This window comes from Camellia sinensis, chromosome 12 (genome assembly GCF_055761805.1).
Source record: "Camellia sinensis isolate YWXY chromosome 12, ASM5576180v1, whole genome shotgun sequence".
NCBI classification, from domain to species: domain Eukaryota; kingdom Viridiplantae; phylum Streptophyta; class Magnoliopsida; order Ericales; family Theaceae; genus Camellia; species Camellia sinensis.
In genome coordinates, this window is record NC_138972.1 from 78,224,828 (window position 1) to 78,247,251 (window position 22,424).

At 35.6% G+C, this 22,424-nt stretch overlaps 1 protein-coding gene and 1 pseudogene across 3 annotated transcripts; one reads left to right on the forward strand and one right to left on the reverse strand.

Annotated features, from left to right (window-relative positions):
* The first annotated feature begins 226 nt into the window (after window positions 1-226).
* Window positions 227-20,777, forward strand: LOC114272337 (D-lactate dehydrogenase [cytochrome], mitochondrial). 3 transcript variants are annotated; one of them, XR_014345608.1, is made up of 18 exons: window positions 227-750; window positions 927-1,029; window positions 1,555-1,655; window positions 2,212-2,260; window positions 4,315-4,407; window positions 5,107-5,221; window positions 5,938-5,998; window positions 11,458-11,494; window positions 11,566-11,627; window positions 12,917-13,013; window positions 13,745-13,819; window positions 14,456-14,564; window positions 15,065-15,174; window positions 16,320-16,382; window positions 17,409-17,591; window positions 18,559-18,689; window positions 19,776-19,819; window positions 20,252-20,777. XR_014345608.1 is itself a non-coding variant. In XM_082897476.1 (18 exons), the coding sequence occupies exons 1-18, from the start codon at window positions 500-502 to the stop codon at window positions 20,369-20,371; spliced, it is 1,701 nt and encodes a 566-aa protein (XP_082753602.1). In that variant the 5' UTR covers window positions 227-499; the 3' UTR covers window positions 20,372-20,777. The 3 variants fall into 3 exon arrangements, 2 of the variants coding, with proteins under 2 accessions (XP_082753602.1, XP_082753603.1); XM_082897476.1 differs by having other exon boundaries at window positions 17,409-17,488; XM_082897477.1 differs by lacking the exon at window positions 4,315-4,407 and having other exon boundaries at window positions 242-750; window positions 17,409-17,488.
* Window positions 8,534-9,216, reverse strand: LOC145804055 (luminal-binding protein 3-like; annotated as a pseudogene).
* Window positions 20,778-22,424: the final 1,647 nt, after the last annotated feature.

The window sequence follows — 22,424 nt, forward strand, 5'->3', positions numbered from 1 at the left end:
CTGAAACTTGAATTTATAGATGTCGTGACGACTTGTCAAAACAAATTTTTTTTTTCAACAATGATAGAGATCACTAATTTTGGAGCTCTAAAAAGATCACTAATAACATGACACTCAATAAAAAAAATACAACACCAAAACCAAAATATCAAATCATTCATGGTAGGATCTACTGCCCCATCGTTATTCCTTTTTTTTTTTTTTTGGGTTAAAATTTTTTTTTTCAGGGGCTGAGAACATCACTGTAGTGGAGAGAGAAGCCATGGCCATCACAAGTCATCAGCTCTATCGCTTCACTTGAGTTTCGTTAACATGTCGCCGACTCATACAACGTACTCTTGCAACCCCCGCTCATCCAACCGTCCAATCCATATCATCTATATATGGATCTCCAAATTCCAACACAGAGGGCCAGAGTATATTTGGCACTCACTCACTCACTCACTCTCTCTCTCTCTACCTCTCTCTCATAGAGACCCAGTTCCTTCAAAGCTCAGCAATGGCGTTTTCGTCCTGGTTCTCTCGTTTACGTTCTTCATCAAAACCCATTTACACTAATCTCCGATATTCTCTGAATAGGACCCAAACCTCTCACATTACACAAACCCTGATTCCAGACAAGAAACAAACACCAATCCTTTCATGGGTTTGCTCTTTGCTTCCAATCGCCATCGCTGTCTCTGCTGGATCACTTTCTCTCCAGACCCAGAACAACCCATCACTCTGTGATGCCTCCAATCTTGATCATGGGTATTTAATTCATTCAACCCATTTCATACTTTTTTATTTTTTATTTTTTGAATTTTATATGTTTTGTCTGATATAATATGTTGTGTCCACTTTCAAATACTCAATTGGGTCGATGAAAAATGTGGAATTGGTTTAGATGACTGTATGGAAATTAAATTATTCGGTTGTTTTTCCAGAGGTGCGAGCTTTGGGGGCAAGGGTAGCACAGAGTATGTGGTGAAGGGTTCTCACAAGGATGTTCCGCAAGAGCTTATTGATGAATTGAAAGCTATTTGCCAAGTATTCTATCACTTCCCTCTTCATTATTAGTATCGTATAAATTTTGGAGACTTCTTGGGTGTTGCTCATCTTAATTTTCTGCATATAAATATTCTACTCAACGACTATAAAGTGAACGGTTTGGATCACCAGGTCGGCCCCAAAATGGGCGCACCAAGCCCAAACGTTCTCGGAAGTTGCGATGGCGAACCTCCAAACCCTTGCTTTTGCCTTGATGTTTTGTGCAGTTTCGGTTTAGGCTGCTTCTAGTTGTTAGACTACCATTTGTATTATTTGCATCGCCTTGATGCCTTTTAATAAAGTTGGTTTATTTATCAAAAAAAAAAAAAACCCTTTTTGTTATATTCTGTTGAGAATTTGCCATATTTACTTCACAAATGATTATTTCTCATAATTTTCTACAATCCTCAGCAATCAAAATAGCATTGATTATTTTTATTATTATTATTACTTTTGAATTGAAATATAAAGTGCTTTAGTAGATGTTTAATATTCTGTTGGGAATGGACACATTTCATTGTGCAGGATAATATGACAATGGATTTTGATGAGAGGTACTTCCATGGGAAACCACAAAATAGCTTCCACAAAGCAGTGAATATCCCTGATGTGGTAGTTTTTCCAAGGTGAGATTGGGCTTTTTTTAACTTGGAAACTATAATATCGTTTATTTCTATAATTCGGCACTTGTATTTATTTTCGTTATTTTCCATTTTTGTTGCATTGGTCCCAGTTTACACCATGAGCTTGTCCAATCAAAAGAAATGGTACAATTTATTTGTTCACTGAATGCTCATAATTGATATATTGCTTCTGTTTTCATCCACTCTTGAGAAAATCTATGTATGATGCAGTTCCTATTTTAGCTATTGATAGTGGACATAGACTTGACTCGTGTCTTGAATTTGTTCATTATTGATTCATAGGCTTTTACTTCAACATTTCATGATATCCGAAGAATTTTCATCTAACTTGAAATAATACATGCAGTCCTTGGTGTTAGTTTGGTTGTTATCACGAATATGAGACACGGGATAAGACTGTCTATTGTAAAGATGGTTCATCAAGCTATTTTTTAGTAGTCCTTTTCTCCATTTTCTCGTGGTCTGCTCAGTAGTACATTGTGTAGTGTATCCTAGTTTTCTCTCCAAAATGCACCTTAACTGCAGTTTGTGCATGCAGGACTGCAGAGGAAGTGTCCAAGATAGTCAAATCTTGTAACAAGTATAAGGTTTGAGCTCCTTGTTTTTGAGGGTTGTCTGATTTTTCTCTTTTTCTTTCAATTGTTTCTTATTGTTTTTCAGTTGCTAATATATAAAGTGAATGGGTAACTTTTCTTTTATAGTTTTGGGTTATTGGATTCTTCAAACTGATAATTATTTGTATCCATTCATTAGGCATGAAAATCCAAATTTGAAATGCCGAAAAGAACCAAATATAGGGGTGCTCGGGCAATAAATCCAATTTTATATTTTTCTGTCCAAAGGTTCAGTGCTAAAATAGTATGTCTATAAGGACAACCTCTCACAAAATGACTAAAATACCCCAAGGTATATATACATCATATACACTCTCAACCTCATTTTCCAAATCTGACTCTCTCCTCATCCTCCTCTGTGTGTGTGTGTGTGTGTGTGTGTGTGTTCCCCTTCTTTTATCATCTTCATCTCTCTCTTTAGGGTTTCTTCACGCAATGATTTCTCTCTCCTCCTTCTCTACCATCGCTGCTGCTGACAGCAACATCTCCACCGCCATTATCGCATGATCTCGACGTCTCCACAGCATGATCTCAGTGCTGGATCCACCACCGCTACTGCCGTGTCCACCTCCGGCGAAGTTGATGTGGATGAAGTCTTAGTGGAAGCACCGTCTTTATGCCAGCCCTCGGCGGCGCCGACCGATGCGGACAAAGGGGAGGTTGCAATTCTCAGATCTACTAGCAAGTCTCTCCAAGCCCTTGCAAGTCTCAGATCTACGTCCATTGCACCCGATTTGCCTGATGACCTCGATGACCACATCGGCAGAGGGTTTGGCAATGAAACGGAGAATGACGGAGCTATTGCACTGTGCACTTTTGGATCCATAGATACATATATATAGTTATTTTCATACATGAAATCTCATATATGTATCTATATAATATATATAGTTATTCCTTGGATCTATATATATATATATATGTTTGTTTTCTGTTTTTTTTTTCCCTTCTGTCCATAGATATATATATAGTTATTTTCATACATAAAATCTCATATATGTATCTATATAATATATATAGTTATTCTTTTGATCTATATATATATATATATATGTTTGTTTTTTGTGTTTTTTTTTCCCTACTGTGTATGTGTATGCTTTTTTATTTGATTCTTTGGTGTTGTTTTTGTTTTTATTTTGTTTTGTTTTGTTTTTGTTTTTTTTTTTTTTGTTGTGTTTGTTGTGTAGATCTGTTGATGATATATATATATCTGTTGTTGTTTTGGTGAGAAAGAATTTTAACAGATAAGAGATTTGGCAAAATTTTTTAAATAGATAATGGAATTGAACATATAAAATTTGTACAAATATGAAAAATTTGTATCGATAATATTTGAAAATTTGTCCTATTTTGGATCTATGTATATCTATGTAATATTTGAGTGCTGGTTTCAACAGATAAAGAAATAAAATTTGGATAGGTAAAAAATTGAACAGATAAAAATTAGAACAAGAATTAGCAATATTTCAACAGATAATAGGAAAAAACCTAAACAGATAAAAAAAAAAAAAGGTTTGAATGTCAACAAATTAAAAAAATTAGAACAAAAATTCTAACAAATAGGAAAAGATAGGATAAGAATTTCAATTCAACAGATAAAATTTTATATAGATGGAAAAAAAAAAAAGGCAAGAATTTGAACAGGTAGACAAAAAAAAATTGAACAGATAAAAACAATTTGAACTGATAGACATAGATTTGAACAGATAGTCAACGAAAAGTTAACAGATAAAAAATTCAACAGATAAATTAAGGGGTAAAATTGGAAACAAAATGTTCTCTAAAATCAATAAAAGGACTTCTCACCAATAAAAAAAAAAATTCACTAGACCTAATGCTTTAGACATTTGCTATAGTAGATTTTTCACCAATTTTCTCCAAATATAATGCTTGTTTTTTACTTAACGTATACATATTCACTATAAATAAGTTTGGCCAACTTACACAAGTTATAAACTGGCTTATTTATTTGAACTTTTCTTTTATTTTTTTATATAATTTATTTTCTGGTTTAATTTGATGAGCAGGTCCCTATCGTACCTTATGGTGGAGCCACATCAATCGAGGGTCATACCTTATCACCTCATGGAGGTGTTTGCATTGACATGAATTTGATGAAAGTATGAGCCTCTTTCTTGTTATAAATCACGTCACATGACTCTAAGGCCCGTTTTATCAGTAAAATTTAGTTTATTGACATTCATTAATAACTTGATTTTGTTTTCGCTATCAACCCATACATTTTGGTGCTTTCTAATGCATTTTAATCTCAACATAGGGTTCACATATGTTTGTTTTATAACTGAGGTTATTTTGATTACTTTTCTTAGGTCTATTTTGGCCCTTTGGTGATATAATGTGTAGTTCATGTCACTTATGTTTCACTAGGCCCATAGACCCCATTTGTAGATTTTGGCTCAATCAATAAGGCCTACTGGTTTCATGTTAGTGGTGAAGCTTGTGCAGGCTCACCTTATTGCGCTACTTCCGGTCTGTGCGGTCTCCGATATTTTTTGGGCATTATTCTTTTCTCTATGCTGTTTATCTAATATTTATGTGCGATAATTCATTATTATACTGTCTTTCTGCTATGCATGGAATTAATCTCTTTCATGTACATTACTTGGAATACAATTTAAGATAGTTTATCGGGATGGGAAGGCAGCATAGCTATAGTATGGAATTATCTATGAGGAGAAATGTGTGAGCTTCATTGAATTGATTATTATTTTCAATGAATCATTATAGCAGTTAGATTGCATCTCTTGCATTATCCCTTGCTGTTCCTTACTTTTGTTGCATTTACATTTAAATTGTAGAGAGTCAAATCATTACATGTTGAGGATATGGATGTGGTTGTTGAGCCTGGGATTGGATGGATGGAGCTTAATGAATACCTGGAGCCTTATGGTCTATTCTTTCCTCTTGACCCTGGTCAGTTTTTAATTTTTCTGTTTTATGTTTCAATATAATTTGTGATGTCAAGACATTGTTCTCTAATAAATGCCAAGGCATCTTTGGCTTTTATCAAAGCAATGCACAATGATTTGGTGCTCACTGTACAACTGATAAAATCTATGTTGCATTGGAAATCGACCTGGCTTCACGTTTAATGCTGAGCTTTAGAGGGAAACAAAGGGAAGGCCTCCTACTGTTGCTTACCTTGCGAACCCTAAAGTTTTCAAAGACTAAATAGCCTGTGCAAAATCATTAACAATCAGAATTATCAACAATCATTTACAATGTTCTTAGAACTTATAATTGTAGTAAAAGACACCATAAAAGCTAAACTAAGCTGAACTTTATAGCATAGCTTTAAACAAAAAGTAAAACAAGAGGATGGAAAAACCTCTACTGAATAACTTTACTTTAGCATGAATATAGATGTGCTACAGTAATGTGAACAGTAGCACACCACAATACTCGTGAATGGTACTTCTACAGTAATATTGCTCCTGCATCAAGTAAAATTTTGAAAATAAACCCTTTCATTGGTAAATCTTGTTGGTTGCAGTTGTTCTTTTTGTCATTATGGCGTGAACATAATGGGAATAATTCACAAATTGGTTTTGATACATTAAATGCTCCAAAGGGATCGTTTTGTCAGTTTTTATACTGAAATTTATGTTCATAAAAATTCTTGCTAACAGGGCCTGGAGCAACCATTGGGGGTATGTGTGCTACACGCTGTTCAGGTTCTTTAGCTGTGAGGTAGTTGCTCTGTTTCATAGCTCACTAGTAAAGTGCTTCAGTTTTACATTTATTATAATTGCTAGTGACTGTGCTTCTTAAAGAACAAAAAGCTGGTCCTTCAAAGTGTGGCTCACAGTAGCATTTTGTCATCAAGACAACTTTTACTAGTTAATGTTTTCTATCCTAATAATTATGTCTTTCACAGTTTAAGCTCAATAAATAGACACTTCACTTGCATGCAGCTATGGTCATTATGTGGATTACTAGCTGTCTGTGTCAAGCAGTTTTACAACTTAGATTGATAGAAACATTTTGTTAAAGTCTGTGCAGTATGATTTACAAAGAGAAGAAAGTTTTGTGATTAATTGAGTGACTAAGGGCCATCTAACCTTATCGTTGGTCTCCCTGAAGGCTCTGGCCCCAATATAAACATGGATGAAAATTCTGTTCGCCAGAGTTCATGTTGTTGAAGCCCTTTTAAGAGAGCTGGCTAGCTCTTTAGGTTTGGTTGAAGTAGTGAAAAGAGCTTATATTTTTCTTACGGAAGTAGGATAACTGAATCAATCTCGTTTGACTAATGTTTTGACCCGCTTCTTTTTCCTTTTTAGGAAACTTGAAGCAGTTGCTAATAATTTTGAGAGAAGAAGAGGGATTTCTTGTGATTGGTATCTAGGGAGATACGGAAATTATTTGATTATTTATGAATATAAGTAAACTTAAGAAGGATGGTGTGCAAGGATTGGGCAATCTAGGTCTAAGGAGTACATCTCTTCTTGGGAAATAGTGATGGAGTTTCCCTAGAGAACAAGCTTCCTTTGGCATCTCCTGATTAGCTTAAAATATGGTGTTTGGGAAAATGTTTTGGGTGCTAATATTAGTACCAGGGAGACTGAATTGATTCCTTCTGCCTTTGGTAAGCTGTTTCTTAAGGGTTTCAGTTTCTTTTCATTGTTGGGGTATTATTTGATGTAACAGTGGTTTGACACAATGGGTCCATGTTGACATTAGGATATCTTTCAGGCGTAGAGGTATTTTTGTGGAGCATGTGAAGAAGAAAAGTGTCAAATCCTAAATTTTCCTTGTAGTCTGTTTTTTCCTTGGTATCTAGGGAGATATGGAAATTATTTGATTATTTATGAATATAAGTAAACTTAAGAAGGATGGTGTGCAAGGATTGGGCAATCTAGGTCTAAGGAGTAGATCTCTTCTTGGGAAATAGTGGTGGAGTTTCCTAGAGAACAAGCTTCCTTGGGCATTTCTTGATTAGCTTAAAATATGGTGTTTGGGAAAATGTTTTGGGTACTAATATTAGTACTGAATTGATTCCTTCTGCCTTTGGTAAGCTGTTTCTTAAGGGGTGCAGTTTCTTTTCATTGTTGGGGTATTATTTGATGTAACAGTGGTTTGACACAATGGGTCCATGTTGACATTAGGACATCTTATAGGCCTAGAGGTATTTTTGTGGAGCATGTGAAGAAGAAAAGTGTCAAATCCTAAATTTTCATTGTAGTCTGTTTAGGGCATCATGAGACAAAGTTTTGGGTTAGTTTTGAGCCTTTATTTGTGTTTTATTTAATTTGTTATGTTGTTAGATACATTTTTATTTTATTTTATTATGATTTGGTACCCAATAGTATGTGGTAATTTTCAATTTTGCTAGATATGGGCTGTTAGGTTGTCCTTGGGTCTTCTATTGATGGAACAACTTTTTTAAACCTTGATTGGGTACAAGTTCAGCAATTGTGACGCAGCCCATATAGAACTAGAATTTATGGAAGAATTTAACAAGAAGCAGCCACAGAAGAGAAAGTTTAATATTTTAATTTTGGACTTTCCTTTAATTTTTGTTTGGATTTTGTGCAATTTACTATTTACATGACTATTATCACTACTGTCACTGACGCTACTGCAGTACCTGTTAAAATTTACCATCACCTACCACCAATTTACCATCACCTACCACCACCTACTCCTCACCTACTACACTTCACCTACTCCCCTTCACCTACTACCTTCTTCTCTTCTATATATATGAATCAATGTAAACATAACATAATATCAATCAATAATACAATTCTCTATTTCTCTTTATACATTAAATTTCTACATGGTATCAGAGCAAGGTTAAGAACCTAATAATCTTGCTTCACCGGCGGGCGGCAACTTCGCCTTGACCGCCCGCCGGACAAACCCATATCATTGGCACCACTACAGCATCCAGGCCTAGATACCTTTGCTACACCTCCCTCCAAAACAAAGCTACTGTTGGGCTTGCCACTGCTGAACAGAACGCACCAGAAATAGGGGGACCCACCATCAGAACCGCTCTCAGTCACCCATTTCTCAGCCTACTCTCTCTCTAGATCGAGAGGCCATCCTTCTTCTTCAACAAGCCAGCACTACTGCCGTTTGCACAGACCTCCATCGCGGCTTCAAGCAACGCCACCGAAGACCCAACCATCAACTTGTTGCAGCTTCGACAGTCGTAGGCGTCGCGGCCCAAGCTGCCACTCACCTTCGGTGCTTCTCTTCAGTGTAACGAGCAGCTCCTCACAGACCCAAACACATCGGAGCTCCATTCCTTCAGATCGCAGCTGTCTCCCTCAGAACATCACAAAAATTACAGCCACTAGTATTCTTGCCTAATATCCCTATCGTCAATTTTGCTCTCTTCAGTGGTCAATGAAATTCCTGGGGGTTTCTACAGTTCATCATGAGAGTCATCGTCGTCTTCCGATCCCTCTTCTGATCCGGCACCTGGGGCACCACCTGACCTTTGATAAACGGCCGTGATGATTGGGTTACAAACAGCTTCAACCTCTTTAAGCTTCTCATCATAGTCCTCTTTCTCGGCACTCTGGTTGTCATCGAGCCACTCAAGGGCCTCCTTCACAGCTGTTTCAATCTTCTCCTTCTCATCTGACTCAAGCTTGTCTGCAAGCTTATCTTTGTCACTGACCTGGTTCTTCATGTTATAGATATAAGTCTCCAGGCTGTTACGGGCATCAATCTTCTCCTTCAACCTTCTTATCTTCCTCTGCGAACTCTTCTGCCTCTCTAACCATCCGATTAATCTCTTCTTGACTCAAACGGCCCTTGTCGTTCGTGATGGTCATCTTCTCAGATTTACCCGTGCCCTTGTCTTCAGCTTTCACTACCACTTTTGACCCACCAAACACATCTCTCTCTCTCCCTTTTGGCTGTTTGAAAACACTATCTCTACTCAAGTCCCTAACCCACTTTCTTTAACACTATCTCTGTCCACTTTCTTTAAACCTATCATTCCCTAAGCCACATGGGCTTGTTCCCATCTTTTCATACAACCCATCATTCCTACATTGTTTAATCAATCGGTCTGATCCCACTATTCCCACTTTCTTTATTTTATTTTATTTTTTTTATTTTTATTTTTTTTCTTTACCAAAAAAATACATGGTAAATAAAATAAAAAACAGACGCAGACGGACTGCACACCAAACTCATTTTATTCATATCGGGGCTCACCCCGATCACCATTTTACATCAAAAAACAAAAAAAAAAAAAAAAAAAAAAAAAACAACCGCACCCACAGTGGGATTTTTTCTTCTCTACTCTGCTGCGGGTCTCTTCTTCTTGCTTTTCTCTTGGTTGTCCCGTGACTGCCCAGCCTCCATGCTTCCTAGACCACCAAGCAAGTTACCTCCTCCCTGCTCCTCCACTACAGCATATGGCGGACCTCCAAATCGGACCATAACGGTAGCCTTCCGCTTCAGCTCCTTGTTTTCCGCCTTCAGCACACTTATCTCTGCTCGCGCATCCTTATACATGCGCTGGAGCAGAGGCAGTTGGCCGTTTAAATGCTGCACCTCATTTGTCCTACTCTGCAGCCGGTGCGACAAGTTTGTGACTGCCGTCATCGTCTCCACACAGGACTTCAAAGTATACTGATTGGCTTCAATGTCAGTTTGCACTGCCATTTTTTGCTCCACAGACCGCATCGGAAAGTTCAACGGAGCAAACTCCGGGGCACTTGGTTGAGGTTTCAGTGCCACCGCACCAGTTATCTCTCTTGTTGACTCGTTGAGGTCGGGAAAGAGGGTGAGCAGACCACGGGAAGACGAAGCCATTTTCTGGAAAACAGAGTGTTACAGAGTATCTCTCTCAGAAATCTCTCTCAGAAAACAGAGTGTTACAGAGTATCTCTCTCAGAAATCTCTCTCAGAAAAACGAAGAGTTTTTTAGAGTTTTTCTAGCAGGTTTTTGTCTCTGCTTCTAAGCCTCAGCCTCCGCTTCGGTTATAAAGACCATGACAAAGAGGCCGACACGCGTTCTGTCGATCACGTGCATTGCCGCGTGTCTGGCGCACCTTTTGATGGCACGCCTTTTTATGAATTGGGCACGCCTTTTGATGGCACGCCTTTTTATGGATTGGGCACGCCTTTTGATGGCACGCCTTTTTGAAAGATTGGGCACACCTTTTGAGGGTGCGACTCCTTCATGGGTCCGACAAGACTCTATAAACTGTCCCGACATTGATTCCGGTCAGCTCCTTTATGGGTCCGACAAGACTCTGTAAACTGTCCCGACATTGATTCCGGTTAGTTTCTACAAGGGTCCAGCAAGACTCTGTAAACTGTCACAACAACTGTCACAACATTGTCTGCTACAACGGTCCGACATGACCCCATAAACTGTCTTCTACACCGTTATGACACCACCATACAGTGTCCTCTACAACGTTATGACACCCCCATACAGTGTCCTCTACAAAGTTATGACACCCCCATACAGTGTCCTCTACAACGTTATGACACCACCATACAGTGTCTTCACCAATGGTCTGACACGACCATATTTTTTTATGTATTTTTTTGTTTTGTTACTCTCTCCAAACTCAAGTTGGTTAGTTTCTATCCTCCTTGAGTTTGCGGGGGGCTGTTAAAATTTACCATCACCTACCACCAATTTACCATCACCTACCACCACCTACTCCTCACCTACTCCCCTTCACCTACTACCTTCTTCTCTTCTATATATATGAATCAATGTAAACATAACATAATATCAATCAATAATACAATTCTCTATTTCTCTTTATACATTAAATTTCTACAGTACCTATTATTTTTAGTATTTTCTCTTTTAGTCATTTATCTGGGTGATCAAGATTAGAAAGGATTTACGAATCAATATTATGTCTCAAGTAGGGCTTCTCTGGGAGTTATATAAATAATTTGTACCCTTTAACGATGGAAGACTTATTGGATATTTAATTGACTATTGTTGTTTCTGTTTCTTGGGTTGATTATTTGGGGTTTTCTTGGTTGATTATTGCCTTGAATTTATGCTTGCTTGTTTTTGGTAGCTCAATGACTAGTCCTTTTTGTACAATTTTTCATATAAAATGTATGTGAAAAAGCTGCTCGTTTAATGGTCAACATTTGGATAATTTATTTAATTAGTTGGATTTGAATAAAGGACTTTTTTTGGCATGTAGGTATGGAACTATGCGCGATAATGTTATCAATCTCAAGGTGTGTATTTTCTCCTTTTATGTCCAAGGTAGATGTTGAGTGTTGTATTTTACATGTTACTTTGTTTGCAGGTTGTTCTAGCCAATGGGGATATCGTCAAGACAGGATCTCGTGCTCGAAAAAGTGCTGCAGGGTATGTTCTTTGATCTTTTCAACTTCTTTCTCTTTCTTCTTCTTCTTCTTCTTCTTTTCTTTTTTCTTTTTTTTTTTTTTAAATTTTTTTTTTAAAATTTTAAATTTATTTATAAGTTATCATCTCATGTAAGAACCATAACATAAAATGGAAAATGAATTGCCAACAATATTATTAATTACTTAGAGTAAACCTTCATGGAAAATTAATCTCTCTAAGTTACTATTCTACATATATCTTTAAATTGTGAATGGTCATAGATATTGGCATGCTTTCCTTGAATTTCAGTAGAAGTAACCTTCATCTTTTACTCACATTGATCCACTGGCATTCTTTTATGGTTATTATTTTGTGTTCTGGTGTTGTAAATAAATTCTGTGTCCGCTTAACTTTACTTCAAGTAGAAACTATATAGTTCATCATGACATGGACCAATGAGAATAATTATCCCCATTCAACTGAATGCTATTATTTTGTAATTTTCCTAAGACGTGACGAAACTATATAGGAGAAACAAGGATAAGGTATTGTATAACTTTAGACCATTGTGTAAGATGGAATTCGGTGCGGAGAGAATGAAGAGAAGGGTGGCAAATCAATTGGGTCAACTGAGGTGCTAAAACTGATGAGACAACAACAATTGATAGAGGAGGTCAGATGTCGAGTTTCGTAGGGCCAGTGTTGACGTGAAGAGAGAGATGATCAGCAAAGGGGTTTGATTTGGGGAGAGAGAGAGAGAGAGAGGTTCCAACTCAGAAATGGCTACAAGTTTCCAAGTAGGGCTTCTGAAGAAGTTTGCAACTAGAGTCTCAGATGTTCGATGTGTGAAGGAGTGAGGTGTTTAGATGCGGCTGGTATGACAATGTCGAGGTCTGCCATTGTGTGTTGTGCTTGGAATGTTCTGATGATGGCTGGTGAAGCTCGTGCTCTGATACTATCTCAGCTGCTAGGGAAAAATGTGCATTGCTTACCAAAAAAATTATCACACGTTTTTATACAAAGAAATAAATATCAAACCCTAATTAATGTAATGACTTAAATACCCCTATAGTAAATACTAAATAACTAAATACATTTCACTGGAAGTTTGAATCATGATGTGTTCTATCTCTCATGATTTATTGATGACCCACTGTGACACATGACCTCCTGGTCTTTGGATATTTACTCATTTTGTGTGTATAATTTTTATTGATTTGAATGAATATTTTTTTTCTAGTTGCTAATATGTAGTTTAATTATTTTCAGCTAGGCCACTCTGTTAAAATTTGAAATTACACATGTGCTAGGTATGATTTGACACGCCTGATGATTGGAAGTGAAGGAACTTTAGGCGTGATAACAGAAGTTACTTTATGCCTTCAGAAAATTCCGCAGTACTCAGTGGTACTAGTTCTTTTTTGTATGCTTTTCTTTTCATTGTTAGTGTTTGTTGCATTTGTTTCCTTGTAAAGATCGTGTATTTTTAATTCTTCCATCATTCTCAAAACCCGAAACTCATGCACTTGTGCAATTTGTGTCTTTATTTTCTAGTTTGGGTGTGCTGTGTACATAATATCTATTTCTTAGTGCATATGATGTCTCAAAAATTAAAAATCTCCGCTTTAGCTGAGGACCTGAGGTCAATGACTTATGGGATGTAAACTTCAAACTGTCCCCCAGAAAACAAGCATAATGAACTTGAGGATTCTATTCTGAAAATTACACGGTAGATGTTGTTCTAGGAAGTAAGGACAGATCTACTAGGGGTTGGGTCTGTTTCCGACTTTGAACATCCAAATGTATTTTGAATTTTTTGAACTAAACACTCTTTGGACACATGTGATACATGCATGTCTATTGCTTAGACACGTGTGAGAAACATCTAGGAGCATTCGTTTGAAGGGAAAAAATTGAAGGCAAAGATAAGAATAAAAAACAAGTATGTTTTATTAATATTAAATCCCTCCTTTGGACTTTTAACATCTGAAAACCTAAACCTTTTACAACTTAAATTTTATAATTTCTCCTTTTTCTCTTCTTTGGTGAAAGAGCTCCTCCAATCTGTCTCATGTCTTACTTGAAGGGTTATCTGTGTGTAGTCATATACATTTTGAATGACCAAGACTATGTTACAGGTTGCAATGTGTAATTTTCCAACAATTAAGGATGCGGCAGATGTTGCTATTGCTACTATGTTGTCTGGTATACAGGTCAGAGTTCTGTTACTAAGTTTGTTTTCTGTTGTGTCCTTGCATGTTCCACTTTGATGTTTTAATCACTGAAATTCATATTGTTTGTTAATTGAAAGAAAGAGATGCTGACTTTAGAGGAAATAATAATGTAAATGCATTAACCCATAATTTCAGAACTACGAGAGTTAGATTCTATACTTAAATAACAAAACCCTAATTACTAAAATGCCTTATGCTAAATATAAATAGCACGCAAACCAAAATGAAACTTTCCTCGCCCTCTTGAACTTATAATGTGAGCATAGTGAATATTGAGAGTTTGTTGAGTTAAAATTGAAAGCACACAAAGGTACAATTCTTGATGAAAAAGTCTACAAGCTGCAAAGGAGAGGAGACAATTGTTTTTTTCAAAAACTTTTTTGAATAATAACCACAGAACCTGTTAAAGTGTTTTAGGTTTTTAAAATAAAGAGTTTCCACTTACTTTTTTTACTTATTATACTCTATGTAAAGCTTTTAGATCCATTTTTTGAATGTCAATAGAGAATATAGTATGGTTTTTAATTAATTTTATGGACTAATTTAATGGGGATGATGTAATGTTAATTACCTGTTCCTTCCTTTCACAAATGTTCTGTTTATAATATTGATTAGGTATCAAGGGTGGAGCTATTGGATGAGGTCCAAGTGAAAGCTATCAACATTGCTAATGGAAAAAACTTGCCTGAAGCTCCAACTTTGATGTTTGAATTTATAGGCACAGGTGACACCCAATCTCTTTTTTGTGGTGGACATATATGGTTATCTCACTGCAGACTGCACAGAAGAAGAAAAATTGTTGTCTTCATTTTGACTTTATATTTCATGAAATTTCATTAATCTTAAAAGATGAAAATGAAGATTGTTAAATGGGATGTGTCTCTCGCTCATAGAGAGGCAGTCTGGGAAATGACCAGGGATATATTTCTTGATCCAAGGGTTTCATGCTGAGCATGAAAAGAATATAAGAAGGCAACACCACTTCAATGATGAAAAATGTGATGCAAGGGATTAATCTAGAAAGTGAGCAAGAGTTCTCTATGTTGGGAAGTTTGTCTTGAATAATTTGACATATACAATGTTTTTGTCTGGTTAGGTTTATGTCACTATATCTTAGTTTTGAGCTTTGTTGTTGTTGTTGTTGTTGTTTTTTTTTTTTTTTTTTTTTTTTTTTTTTTTCCCATTGTTTTGCTAACTTTTAAACTGTATATATTGTTTAATCAGAATCATATTCACGTGAGCAAACACTAATTGTTCAGAAGATTGCCTCTGAGCATAATGGTTCGGATTTTGTTTTTGCGGAAGATCCAGAAGCTAAAAAGGAACTTTGGAAGGTATTTTGTCATGCGGTTGCTGTATCAGTCATGTCCAGGTTCAATGTTGGTGAAAGCTTGAGGTGCATTAAATTGCAAAGGCCTCCTGGAACTTAGGCGCAAAGCTTAAATGGGCGCATGATTGAAGTAAAGCATACATTTTAAAAAAATAATGAATAATGATAAATGATTCATAATATATAATAAAAAAAGTTAAAAATCAAAAGACAAAATATTTAGCCTTTTAACTAAAATGGTTAGTCTTATGCAATTGTGCAAAAGTTCATAGGTGCAAATTTTGCGTAGGTTTGTTCAAATTCATAGCTTTTATATAATTTCTTGTGTGCTTTACAAAGTATTCAAAACCATGATATTTGATAGCCATGATCAAAATGAAGAACATGTTTAAATCAAAATATCCCTAAAAGAGAGAGAGACCAAAATGATTAGAATGGTAAGTAGTAGCTTCTATGCATAACAATCTAACATATGCGATGCAGTGCAATACTAAATTGTATTCTCATCGAGGGCCCATTATTTATCAAAAAAAAAATAAAAATTGTCATCAAGGGCCCATTTAATGCTAATATGATTTGAACATTAAAATTAATAAATTATCTATTTTTAAAAACAAAAATAAAAAGTGTGCTTTTAGTTTATACGCAAAATAGCCTGCTTTAAGCGTGCTTTTGTAAATGCGTCTCTCTTTAACTACTAAAAACTCTTCTGTTGTTACACCTTGTGCTTTAGGTGTGCTTTTACCAACGCAGGTACATTTGTGGGTTTATAGCTTTTAGGTTTTCCCATTTGCACGATGCTTACTTTACATTTTCCATCCATGGGTTCAAAGTTTTAATTTATCCAAAAAAGAAAAGATTTCATCATCTATAATCACCAATCAAATTGGCCGGTCATACTTCCTATTCAGATAGTATCACCTTTAACAAAATGTCATAATTCATTTTACTTTTAGCTGCATCTTCTTTATTTGATTTTGTTTTTTTAACTCATTGTTTGAACTTGAATTGCATTTTCTACATTATTTCCAAATGCTGTTGATTTTCTTGCTGATCATTTCTGTGAATCCATAATAAGACTTGATATAGTCATCATAATCTTTTGTTTCTTTCGTTGCTTAGTCCAGTTATTGGTTGCTTTGCATGTAGATAAGAAAGGAGGCACTTTGGGCTTGCTTTGCAATGGAGCCCAGTTTTGAAGCAATGATATCGGTCAGTTTATTGTTTTTAAAAAGAGAATTATATGAATTTGACCTTCTGATAAGGACTCGCAATGTTTTTTTTTTTTTTTTTTTTTGAACAAATTATGATGATTCAGTGTCATTGTTTCTTAAGATCTTGAGAGCTAAGCAAATTAAGTGGGGTTATGATCTTATCCACTTTTATTTATTATTTCTTGTTTAACACAATAAAATGATACACATAAGTTTTTGCTTAGAAAACACTATTTTAAAGACATTCTTCTTTTATGAAATTTACATTCAATCGGACACAGTCTTATTCACGTGTGAAACGTAATCATAGAGTTCTAAATTGTTCTAGATGGGTTCGAGGCACAAAAGGGTCAGCAAAAATTCCAATTTCCAATTTGATAGCATTTTAAAACATTTCAGCTTAGATCCGGTTAAACCTATTAACCAATTGACCTAATGGTGAACCCATGTGAGGTGTTTTTGCACACTGCAGATCCTTAATTAGTCGCATGGTTGCACCTCTGTTGCCCTTTTTTTGAGTCATCAATAAAAGTTCTTCTTTGTTGATAAAAAAAAGAAGCAATTTCTTAGCAATTGACACTCATTTCTCAACTTTATCTATTTCTCTCTAATCTATATGCAATGTATTCAATCTCTTTGTGAAATCAAACCTTGGTAAGAAAAATGGCCACCCTCGGCTATATTTCGGTCCCCAATCTTAACTCATTTTTAGTTTTCTCTATTACTAACTGCACTGCTTGTGGTTAGAATCAGTCTTGCATCAAAACCTTTTGATTCCAAAGAATATTTCGATAAGTAAAGTTTCTAATTCATCAACTCCTCCTGTACCTTCATCAGTTAATCCTTTAGCATGAGTATACATAGTTCCACTGGGTCAGGTTGTTGTATTCCTTAGTCAATTTATTCACAGTCAAGGATAAAACTTAAAAGACAGGGCTTAGTAGAAAGCCCTAATATAATTTAATTTAGTTTAGTTTATTTATATATTTATATCTTTTTCCACATAAATCTTTGTTTCTTGTAGGATGTATGTGTTCCTCTATCACATTTAGCAGAATTGATATCTAAATCCAAAGAGGAGCTTGATGCATCACCATTAGTGTGGTATGTTTGTTTTGAATGAGTTTGCATCTAGAAAACATGGATACGGATACAGGATACAAGTACGATTTGATACGGATACGGCGATAAAGCAAAACTTAAAAAAGTATGATACGGCGTACGCAAGGATACATTTTTAAAATAATTTTTATTAAGGTAATATGTATAAAATAAAACATAATGCAAGAGTACATTCATAAAATATTTAGTACTAAATTCTTTAATATCAAAAAGAAAATTTTATATTCATCAAAGATTGCATCAAAGAGCAATCAATTAATAACCAGGTATACTGACAAAGAATTAAAAACAAACAATAACAGAGGATTCAATCAAATATTTAAGAAAATTTAAAGAACAACAATAAGCTAACAAAATTAAGCAATGACAACAATAGCACTAAGTCATAATATCCAAAATTAAAAAATAAAATAAAACAACAATAGAAAGAAATTAAAAAATAGAAAGAGTGTGATTTTTTTAACACATGAGAGTGACCAGCCCTTATAGAAAATCTAACAAAGTAGAAATTGGTCTATAGGGAATAAATAATGACAATACACGCCCCATAGAATATGAAGAGACATAGAAAGAGAGGGAGAAAGAGGGAGAGAGCATTGACCTTTGAAAAAATATAAATATAAAATAAGAAAAAAATTGGAAAAAAAATTAGATACTTATTTGGTGTATTAAAATATAAAAAATAAAAAATAAGAAAAAAATGGAAAAAAAATAAATAAACTGGATACTTATGCGGCGTATCCTTCCTGTATCCCTCACTTATCCTCCTATATCCCTCAAGTATCCTTCGCGTATCCGAAATTAAAAAAATAAAAAATTAAATCGGATTCTTATTTGTTGTATTTGATATGTATCTTGCTGTATCGGACGCGTATCCGTGTCCGATACGTATCCATAGGTTTGCATTCTTCTAGGAGATAAATACTATTTTCAAGTACATTATGTTTCTCAATAAGCTTGGTTTTGTGGCATATTTAAGACTTGCTTATTATTCCATAAATTGTGTTTCATGTGCTCATAAAATATTCTCCTTTTTTGGCTTTTAATAACAGCACAGTTATTGCTCATGCTGGTGATGGAAACTTCCACACAGTAATTTTATTTGATCCAAACCAGGAGGAACAACGGCGAGAAGCTGAGAGATTAAACCATTTCATGGTGCATACAGCTTTGTCAATGGAAGGTACCAACTCTATATTATTCTTAGTAGGAATCGGATGGCTTGTCTTTTGTCTGTTATTTGTTAGCATCTTAGGCTTTATGAGAAATTTCAGGCATGGAAGTTAGGTATGTTATTTTGAGACAATCATGCTGCTGTTATATAAATTGGTGAATGTTAAAGAGAGACTATTTTCTACTTTAAATTGATGATATTATGATAATTACTGTGCCAACTGTCATGAGCAAGCCAAGTTTTAAGGTTCTTTGTCCAGGCTGTATGATAACTCATTCGTAATCCAAATTATTATTACATAATTTTAAAATCCAATAAAAAGTATGCTCCAATTAAGATCTAACCTGGTAATATTGTAGTCATAATTTTGAGTTGTTTTCTGAAGGTGTGTGACCTTACAGAAAATAGTGACTTGTTAGGCTTAATTTCACTTTTATCCTCTAAACTGTCACTATTTATTTATTTATTTATTTATTTTTTCTGTTTCCATCCCTAAACTATCAATTTGATGTGTTTAGTCTCTTAAGTTTCTGATTTCAAATCATGTAGTCCAATTGGAGATGATTGTACAAATCAGTAACTGTTGAAGAGCTTAATTTGATGGTAAAAAAGGTCATTTCAAAATGTGAACAATTTAACCATACTACCAAACACCTATCAAATTGGTTGTGGGGTGTAGTTTGTTCAAAATAGTAAGAAAAATGAGTGCTTGGTTATATAGTTTAAGTTGTTCAAACTTTGAAATAACTTTTTTGCCCCATCAAATGATCTCCAATTGGACTACATGAATTGAAATCAGAAACTTAAGAGACTAAATAAGATGAAACTGATAGTGTAGGGATGAAACATAAAAAATGGTGATAGTTTAGGAGATAAAAGTGAAATGAACCTGACTTATTATAATTGCTTAGTTGCAAACCCTAGGACTTCCTTGACCGTGTACAGCTATGCAACCAGTGGTTTTGTGTTTAATTTATCTTCTTTTCAGTAGAAATTTTCTGAAATCTTCCAGTATTTGTACTTCAACGGCATGGAAGTTTCATGTCACACAACACCTTAACATGCATTGGTTTCTGTGATTTTGTGACCATGCAGGAACATGTACAGGAGAACACGGTGTTGGTACAGGGAAAATGAAGGTATGACACTCATATCTATTCTATTATATAAAGCACATAACTCAATTTAGTTTTTAAGCTTGGTCACACAATTTCGATTTCCAAAAATGGTTTTCAAAACCAACCCATATTTCTCATTTGGCAAATTGCCCAAAAATTTAGATATGAAATTGCACAAGCATAGCATGTGCACCCACCACCCTAGTATTTGTTAAAATGAAGACCATTTCAACTATCAGAGTCAGATGCACACCACCTAATGCTTTGGCACCAGAATCTCCACATGACTATTATAGGCCGCTCTAAAATTAAATTACCATATGATGTCACTGACCTAACAGACCTATGTTTTTTCTCGAACCGAATCTCTATTTTTCAGTAGTTGTCTTCCTTGTTTATTGTTTGAATGAGGAAGAAGTTACGATTAGGCTAATGATGTCAACTGTGTTGCAGTACCTGGAGAAAGAACTCGGAATAGAGGCTCTGAGGACAATGAAGAGTATAAAAGGAGCTTTGGATCCAAACAACATCATGAATCCGGGAAAGATCATACCTCCTCATGTTTGTTTTTGAGAGCTCTCTCTCTCATTCCAATTACTTCTAGTCATGCAACATGTGAAACTTGGTTTGTGGAGGGCCAAAAATGTCATTTTGAAACAGGTTAGGACTTTGGAAAGGGAACTGCAATTTGAAAATGAGCTGTTGTATAGAACCAATTAAATGTGCCATAAGGTTTGAACCCTAACATTCCAATATTGTGTTGTACTTGAGTCAATATACTAGTCTTTGGGACTGAATAAGTGTTGTACTTGAGTCGATAATGATTTTCTGTCATTGCTCCATTCATTTAGCTAGTTGTTTCAGAAGTGGATTTGAAATAGGTTGGTGGTAAGGAACTCTCCCTTTTCATTGGGTAAATGTGCTCGAATAATTCTGCTTCTTTAGTTTCAAGAATAGTGTTTGTCTGGATGTTCAAAAATTTGTGTGCGTGTTGTTTTGGGCATATCCAATGAACACAATTAAATGTTTTAATTTTGATTTTACTCCTTTTCAAGTTTGGAATACCTTGGACCCCGCTGTTTTGTCTTTTGTTGATTTTGTAGAGGACTTGCCTTCATAGTTCTTTTGCTTGCTTTTGCCTTGATGTTTTGTGCAGTTTCGGTTTAGGCTACTTCTAGTTGTTAGACTAACATTTGTATTCTTTGCGTTGCCTTGATGCTTTTTGTTAAAATCCACCTACTCTCCACCTACTTCACCCACTTAAACCTACTCCACTAAATCTAACCCACTACACCACTACCACCTCACCTACTCCACTAAACCTAACCTACTACACCACTACCACCTCACCTACTCCACTAAACCTAACCCACTACACCACTACCACCTCCACTTCACCTACTCCTTACCTACTACACACTCACCCTCTTCTATATATAGGAATCATGAATCATTGTAATAGATATCAATATATCAATCAATAATAATACATACAATTTATTCTCTCTCTTTCTCTATACATTATTTCTTACATGGTATCAGAGCTGGTTTAAAACCTAGTATTTTCGCTTCCCCGGCGGGCGGCAACCTCACCTTAGCCGCCCGCCGGACCTCAACCTATTCCGCTGATAAAATCAACAAAGATTTGTGCAACTGTAGTCATGTGTGAGGCTGATGGAGAAGAATTCTTCACCTCATATGACGAGACAGTCTGGAACTGGAAACACTGCAACATTCTGCTCTGGAATTCTGCAGCAGCTAGATTATAGCTTGGTTGAGTGCCAAGCTTTGGTTCTTCCACCCACTCTTGAACTTGCCCAGCAAAGTGTGAAGGTTCATGCTTGTGTTGGAGGGACTAGTGTGCGCGAAGATCAGCGCATTCTCTCCAGTGGGGTTCATGTTGTTGTTGGTACTCCTGGTCGTGTGTTTGACATGTTGCGGAGACAATCACTTCGCCCTGTTTACATCAAAATGTTTGTCTTGGATGAAGCTGATGAAATGCTGTCACGAGGTTTTTAAAAATCAGATCTGTGATATTTTCCAGTTGCTGCCACCCAAAATCCAGGTTGGGGTGTTCTCAGTTGCTGCCACCTAAAATCCAGGTTAGGGTGTTCTCTGCCACAATGCCACCAGAGGCTCTTGAAATCACCAGGAAATTCATGAATAAGCCTGGAAAGAGAAAAAGCTCATGCTAGGATTTGCGAAGTGATTCGCTGCAGGATTTTTGGCTTTGGATGAAACCCTTACCATACTCCACTCATTCTCTCCAACTGTTCTAACTTTTTATTTTTATTATTATTATTATTATATCAAATAATCAATGCACTCATGTTCCCCACTAACAGTGTCCACTTTTGACCCAAACCATTTTCAATCCATCATTTCTCCTTCACCTTTTGCACCCCACTCACCGACTCTCTCTCCACTTTATCACATGGGTTTGTCCCTCTCTCTCCTCCATTTGATTTCAAAAATCACTTATTTTTATTTATTTTTTCCAAGTCACTTTTCCTCTTTTTTAAATACCCCACTTTATTTTGAAACAATCGCACTGATGTTTTTCATATAATCCATCTATAAATATTTTTTATCTATTTTCTTTCTCCCTTGTTTTCTTTCATTTTAT

Excerpts from the sequence above, each read along its gene's own strand:
- LOC114272337 (XM_082897476.1), top strand. The coding sequence starts at position 500 with ATGGCGTTTTCGTCCTGGTTCTCTCGTTTACGTTCTTCATCAAAACCC. Across the intron at positions 5,222-5,937 it reads ATTCTTTCCTCTTGACCCTG|GGCCTGGAGCAACCATTGGG; the intron begins GTCAGTTTTTAA and ends TCTTGCTAACAG. Across the intron at positions 5,999-11,457 it reads TCAGGTTCTTTAGCTGTGAG|GTATGGAACTATGCGCGATA; the intron begins GTAGTTGCTCTG and ends TTTGGCATGTAG.